Source organism: Limulus polyphemus, unplaced genomic scaffold (assembly GCF_000517525.1).
Source record: "Limulus polyphemus unplaced genomic scaffold, Limulus_polyphemus-2.1.2 Scaffold1620, whole genome shotgun sequence".
Lineage (NCBI taxonomy): Eukaryota > Metazoa > Arthropoda > Merostomata > Xiphosura > Limulidae > Limulus > Limulus polyphemus.
In genome coordinates, this window is record NW_013667230.1 from 35,200 (window position 1) to 43,152 (window position 7,953).

Below are 7,953 nucleotides of genomic sequence, written 5' to 3' on the forward strand. Positions count from 1 at the left end.
TGTTGCTAGTAGCAGTCCCAAATTTACTTCAGGAAAAAAGTAACTTGCAACTATTTGCTAGTGCCTTCAAAATTAAGGTCAGGGTCTGTTATTTGTATTATCTATTAAATCAGGAAACAATTTGTTCTTTAATATTATTTTTTTTAAATTTGGGGTCTGCACTGGACACAGTACAGCTAACCCATTGTGTAGTGACACCAAACACAAATATTCTTCTTTAGTAAAATTTTATGAAGAAAGAGCCCTTGTTTAGGATGTCATGTTGATTCTGTCTAAGCTGAATTGTTTTCTTTATAGATGTGTTTGTTACTATGTCACAACAAAACCATCAATCCTTTAAAAATAATGGGATTTATTAATTATGCAGTTTGCATTTGGTTGTAATGTCTCATTACTTTAGGTTAAGTTACTGATATTTGATTTAAACTACATGCACATATAGCAAAATATTAATATCAGGATTAGTATTTTGATGGATGTACAATATTTTTTTATTTCCAGTTATGATATCAGACTATGGAGAATCAACGTATTTCATATAAATGGAAAAGAATGATTGTTCCATTATTGTCAGTGGCAAAGCCTGATGGTTAGGGTGCTCGATTTGCAATCTACAGGTTGTGGGATAATAACCCATCACAAAATATGCCCTTTCAGTTGTGGGGCATTATGATGTGACTGTGAATCCCTCAGTAAAGAGTAGCCCAAGAGTTGTCAGTGGTTGGTATTGACTAGTTGCCTTCCCTCTAGTCTGTCACTTTAAAATTAGGGATGGCTAGTGCATATAGCTTTTGAGAAGTGATGTGCAAAGTTTAACTAACAAAAAATCACTATTTTTTCAGTATATGTGTAATACCAATTTAACACCATCATCCAAGTGATGAATTTATGTACCTGTACATTGTTATTTTTTAAACTTTGATAGCATATGTTTTCTAAAGTTACTATATTGTTTTTTATAATCCTCTTGTTTTTAGATCCAAAACGAAACTTATTTGATGAAACAAATCCAGAAATTGAGTTAGAAGGAGGATCACTTGCTTGTGAATTTGACATTGAATCAAGAAAAAAACATCAAAATTCAATAGCACTTCATGAGATAGCCCTAGTAAGAGCTTTTTTTGTTTGTTTGTTTGTTATTGTTCAGGAAGAGTCATCTTTGCTTTTGTGACTGGAACTTAGGTTTTAGTTTTGTTTCAATATTATTCTCTAATATACAGTAGGTGATTTTTTGTTTACTAATAGCAATGTAGGACAGTGTTTAGGTGTTCATGAGTAATACGTTGAAACTGTTAAAACTTGTCTTATTTAAGTAATGTATTATTTAGGGGTGTAGGGTATTTTCAACAGGTTTGTTTGAGTATGTCTCTTGAAGTGAACTGATTCAGTAACAAACTATATATCAAGACAGATTGGTACTAGTTTTTATGTGTATATGTGTGTTTTTATGTAAAATTTCTGTTCATAAACAGTTATTTACCAATATTTTGAAACATCAGTTTGTGATGTTCATTCTTTATGACTCGAAGCTTGTATTTTTCCAGGAAAGTGTTGCTGTAAAAGGTGAACCCCCCATCTTATCAAAAGAATGTGGCATTGTTTCAGCTTTGGTTGAAAGCGAAGTGGAAAATGATGAAGGGTGTGAAGAGGATGATCATTTGATACAAAACAATGAAGAATTAAAGTGTGGAATTCCTTCAGAAAGACATCTGTGGAAATCTTATGTTTGTGAAATTTGTGATAGACGATTTACACATGCTGGAAGTTTAAAAATTCACCACTTGATTCACACAGGAGAGAAGCCATTCTCTTGTGACAGGTGTGGAAAGAAGTTCAGAGTAGGCAGTCACTTAAAGGATCATCTTTTAATCCACACTGGAGAAAAACCACATTCATGTAATGTCTGTGGGAGAACATTCACAAGAGCTGGAAGTTTAAAAAGACATTATTTGATCCACGAAAGAGACCATTCTTTTGTATTATCTATGAAATAAAAATTTATGATAGTCAGTTAATTGAAAACAAATCATTAGGTTTTTTTTCAGAGGATTCATTGTAAGTTTATAAAAGTAATAATTAATGCAGAAAGGAGAATGATCAAAATATTTACACTGTATGAAAGATTGAAAAGAAACTTTGACTTCAGTCTTTTACAAAGATCATATTTTGACATGTATGGAAAACAATTAATGGTAAATTACTTCTTCCTTAAAAATGACACATTCTTATATGCAGAGAATTTGTTATGGTTCAGACAATTCCAATATGACAACTTGACACAAAGATTCAGTTACTAGTTTTTGTTTTATACAATGAAAAGTCTGTGTTTTAAGTATAACATATTAAAAGGTAATGAAATTTAATAATCTAAATTAGCCAGTTCTTTGTATTTCATGTTACAGCTATTTTGTGTAAATTTATTTATTGTAGTAAAATATATTAGTCTCATTATGGTATGAGGCTTTCTTTATATAGTTTTTCTTATAACACATAATTTTTGATAAACATTTTGTTTAAATATATCTTAAATTTTCACATCACATTGTGCTATACCTCATCACCAGCTGGTAAAATTTCTCTGGCTTTTAGTAGAATTGAAAATTTTATTAAACCCTTCATATATGAAAAATGTTTAGTTTGATTTAATTTCATATATCAAAACAAATTAATTATTTAGATAAAAAATATACTTAATATAACAACAATATTATGCATTGATTTTATTATAATGTTACAACTGCATTAACTGCACAGAAAATTGCATTGAATTAGCCTAGTGTGGAAATGGCAGTTTTGGGTAATAATACTAAGATATTTATTAACTTGCAGAGCACCTTTGCATTTACTAGCTAGGATAAGAAACTAAAAAAGATTAAAAGCTATTACTCCTTGGGATGAAACTGTTGGAAGATAGGGATATTGCTATTTTAAGTCAAATGCTTGAGAGAAATAATTATCTGTTGGTCATTTCTTCAAAATGTTTATGTCTGGAATTAGATGTTGCAATATGTATGAAATTATAAAATGTCACATCTGTAATTTTGTTTGTAAATCTTGATGTTATATGTACCTAAAAAGTTCAATAAATGTTTATGGTCATTGCAGTTACATTTTTAACTGCTCATTTGAGTAGAAAAAAAATGCTATTATATACACTACATAGTAAAAACAAAACTTTAGACTTCCTTGTTAACTATACCCAATGTTTTAAGTATTTGCTATGGATGAATTTTTACATTGTGTAAGGTAAACCAAACTTTGTTATCATATGTTCAAATATTTTGATATGATAGGTTATGTTGGTTCTCTTTTATACTTATGCCATATCTATAGTACATACAAAATTAATTCTTGTCTTCTCATAAAAAAAATATTGCCCTTTTTGTTTCAAACAATCTGTCATATCTTGCATTTAAAGATGACAAAATGAAGTATAGTAAATGTTGGTTCACTCAGCATAATAAGAAATAAAAGTTTAAGGCAATCAGTAATTCATTTATACATATTAGGTCTCTTTAATGTTATTATGGAAGTCTTCAAATGTTTTTCTCTCTTTAAGTGGTGTATGTTACTTTTTAATGCCTGTTTTACCTGATTTTTATTAACATCACTTTTTTTTGAGTGTGTGTGTGCATGTTAGTGTAGATTAAGAGAGAAATTGTCACATTTGTTCCACTGATACATATAAAATACATAACATAAAATGCTCACATGAATTTAAATTGTATAAATGTATTAATACCCATTGCTATGAATATAAGGTAATAATGTCGGCTTTGATATATTTTTTCAGTACTTGTGTGATTTCTGCTTTTTGAGAGGTTACTGGAAATTATAACTAATGGAAGCAGTAACATTCAGAATGAGTTACTATAGTAAAACATCGCATCTGAGCTTGTTTCAGATAGTCTTGGTCGTGTAATATTTTGTAATACATTGTTTTAATAACATGCATATAAATCAATAGACTGCACAATTTGTACATTTAAAAAAATTAATATTTTGGAATATTACACACATCACTTAAACTAAGCCTAAAAAACTTATGTGCATGACCTTTTGGATTTTATTTAAATATTTATTTCAAGTAGTCTAAAGTTTAATGGGTTTTTTTTCCAGATTTTAGCAAAAATGTCTTAAATGAAACAAGTGCAAGCAATATTTTAGAAGGAAAATTACTGTATTCTCAGTTAGACTTGAAGAGAAGTACATGTAAAACAGATAAGGATGATTTTTCATCACCTAAAGTTGCAACAAGAAGTACTGAACTGCCACAGGTAAAACATTATGTTCTGTTCTTAAATTAGGATTTTTGCTATGTAACATTTTTCAACCCAAAGAATACGTGGACCGAAGTGCATGATAAAAGCAATAAACTAAATCACTTTTTAATGTATATATTTGTCTTCCTATGGAAATTTAAGTAAAGAAGCTTTTGTTTCAAGATATTTTTGGTTGTATTTGTTGGGTAGAGAAAAAGAAAAGTATTTTTAGTACTTACAAGTGTATTCAAATAACCTGTGTACTTGCATGTTTTATTTATGTTAATATAACTTTAATTTGTACCTGTGAAAAAGATAATATTATTGCCTGTAAATCTAATGATTCAGGTTTTATTTATTGAATATAAAACAGACGTATCATTCTTAGTGACTATAGTGTGTAATAACAAATAGTTAAGATAATTTATCATAGGGTAACTGATAGGAAAAACCAGTATTGTACACAGTATTTTGTAATGGAACATATATGACACAAGTGTTTACTTTCTGTTTTTTTTGTGTGAATATATTATGTTTTTTAGATCAAATGTCTCAGAAAATAGAAAAATATTTAAAATTAAATAAAGAGAATAAAGGAAAGGAATATATCAGTGTGATACATCAACATAAGTTGGTGAAAAATGTGAAGTAAAAACAATCGAACCAGAGAATTGAAGATTGTGCTAAGAGGTGTAAAAATTTATACTTAAAATTTTATGGCTTGCAATTCAAATAAAATCAATGATATTACACAAAATTTATCATTTCTAATAATGTATTAATTGTTAGTGTAGCAGGATTCACTAATTATTATGTGTAACTAATGTATACTTACGAAGGTTTTGCAAATGTAAAAGTACAGATTTCTTCAAATACATTAAGAACAAGCAGAATGTTAGGATGGGAGCAGTGGCATAGCAAGAGGGGGCAAGGGGGCAGTTGCCCCCGGGCACAGGTGTGAAGGGGCACAAAATTTCCTCTAGCCTATAATGCCTATTAATTAATAATTATGCCCTCCCCTAGGATATAGCATAACTGCCCTACATTAAGTAAATACGACACAGTGTTACGTTATTTGTGTGTATTATGCTTGCAGTTTTAACTTTTAAAAGCTGCTCACTGAAATACAGTGAGACTGAATTGACATACAGAAGTAAATTACACTATTCCATCATTTATCTGTAGATCAAATACAAGTCCTAGAGTACAGCGTACAAGTAAGTGCATGTTCAACAAAAAGAAAATACGAGATTGATGTAACATATTAACTGGTGTGCAAGATTGGCAATATATGTAACAGGCAAGGCCTAGATCTAGATCTAGTAAATATTATAGGCCTAATGTAGTGGTTTGTAATTGTATTGGCTGATTGTAAATCATGTCTTACACCATCTAATGTACTAGACTTCAGGTCAAATTGCAGCTATAACTTTATTTCTAGACTGTAGGTCCATCGTCATACAAATTGTAGCCTATATTATAGGCGTACTTAGACCTATACTAACTATTAAACTAGGCATTGCACTGGGATAGATCTAATGACTAAGTTAATAGATCTAGATGTAACATTTGTTCTAAAAGTTAGGCCTAATAAATCTAAATCTAGAATTTATGAGGCAGGGTTATATCTGGATCTGGATAGATTCAATATAAGGTGTTTTCAATCTATGCACCCAAATCTAAGGTCTAGTTTAGGTGTATAAACTAAATTTCTGTCATTATTATTACATCTAGATCCAAACCTAAGACTGAAAAATGGAAATAACAGGTCTAACATTAATGTTAGATCTAGATGTACTCGCGACTTAATCTAGGAACTGTAATCTAGCACCACTAATTAGTTAACTTATATTTAGGTTTTTTTCATTCTATCAAAACCCTTAATATTAAATATAGCCTTTAAGCCTCTAGGGTTATATTATGTTATGATTACACCCTTCTCCACAGTGTGTGTAATATTCATTCGAGCAATTTCAGACTTGTCTCCTGTAGTGTTCATGTAGTTAAACCTATAGAGTTTTTAAATGTGATTTAGCAACTGCCAGTAATTTATTTGGTGCTCATAAGCATGATTTACCAGCTTATACACTCATCTGCATTGATTTTCTTACTGTTGTGTCACATTAATTAACATGAGTATGGGTGGCAGTTAAAGTGAAACCAGGTCCAGATGTACCCAACTAGTCCTGAATTGCAACTATAATTGTATAATTTAAATATAATTTGTGGTTAGGAACTTAGGAAAGTAGAATGCTTCCTTTCATCGACAATTTGCATGTTGCAACTAAATAGTGTAGTCATTATTTATTAATTTATTCTTTTAGCCCATCATGTCAAAAAAAAAGAAAATAGGGGCACAGGGATGCAAAAGATGTGCACAATTTGCAGCTTCAATGCTGGAGTAAAGCAAATTGATGAGAGCTTTTCTTGCTGGAAGTGATGACACCAGTAAGCCAGCATCTGTTCCTTTTGATGGCAGCAAAAAGGTCAAAGTGCAAGATTGTAAACATGCTATTTCATTTGAAAAAGAAAACAATGAAGAAACTGTTCTCTGTCCTGTTGAAAGCTACAATAATGAACAAGAGTATTCCACTTTGTCAGAAACAAATCCACAGAATAGTGTGCTAAGCTTAAAAAGGATGACCTAATAAATATTTTAACACACATGAATATTGGATTCATGAAGTTTGATACAACAGGCTCAGCAGTTGTAACACATGCACATCACACACAGATTGTTAAAGTTGGAACACTTGAATTTCAACATAAAGAAGGTCCATTTGATGCCAAAGATGGGCGTTCTATGACTGCATTTTGGTTCAAATGATGCCTTCTGAATGAACAAGAGGTCAAGTGTTCCTGGTTGGTGTATTCACCTCTACATAAAGCAGCATATTGCTTTTGTTGTATTCTTTTTTCATCTACATGTATGACATCCAGTAGTCGGTCTGCTTTCAAAACAAGGCATGGATTTTCTAAGTGGAAAAATATTGAAAAGCGCTAAATACCCATGAAAATAGTGACAGTCATTGTGAGTCATTTGCTGCTTGGAAAGAAACTGAGCACCGAATTCGTCTTCAAAGTGGCATTGATGAAGAGCTGCAAAGGCAATTTCAGCAAAAAAACAATAAATGGAGAGATGTACTACGACGGTTGCTGGATTGTACAAAATATTTAGCTTCTCAGAATCTTGCATTTCGTGGTCATACTGAGGACATAACCTCAAACAAAAACCCTGGAAATTTCCTGTCACTTTTGCAGTTATTAGCAAAAATATGACCCAATAATGAGAGAGCATTTAGAGCATGTTAAAAACAAGCATACATCAACATCTTATCTTTCTTCTGAAATCCAAAATGAGTTTATAAGTCTCATGGCTTCACATGTGCGAAATTATTGTTTGTCAGCAATTCGTGGAAACAAATACTATGGTATTCTGTTTGATTCCACACTTGATTTAGCCCATCGTGAGCAGTTGGCCCAAGTGATTCGGTTTGTTGACATTGACTTTAAGACAAGAAAAGTAGAAGTCAACGAGTCATTTATTGACTTTATACAGACAAAGGAAAAAGACGCTGCCAATATTAAGAAAACAGTAAGCACAAAATGAGAAGCGGATGGAATTTTATTGAGTGATTGTTGTTCACAATATTATGATAATGCTGCTGTCATGTCAGGTCATCTGTCAGGC

General features: G+C 31.1%; 1 protein-coding gene and 1 pseudogene across 1 annotated transcript; both read left to right on the forward strand.

Moving 5' to 3' along the window:
• Window positions 1-632: 632 nt before the first annotated feature.
• LOC111086994 (gastrula zinc finger protein XlCGF9.1-like) lies at window positions 633-2,666 on the forward strand (the record flags this gene model as incomplete). The annotated part of the gene is made up of 3 exons (XM_022392021.1): window positions 633-720; window positions 978-1,108; window positions 1,545-2,666. Coding segments are annotated over 3 exons (669 nt in total), but the record flags the coding sequence as incomplete, so codon positions are not given.
• A 118-nt stretch (window positions 2,667-2,784) lies between these two features.
• Window positions 2,785-7,953, forward strand: part of LOC106464324 — a 75,866-nt pseudogene continuing 70,697 nt past the window's right edge.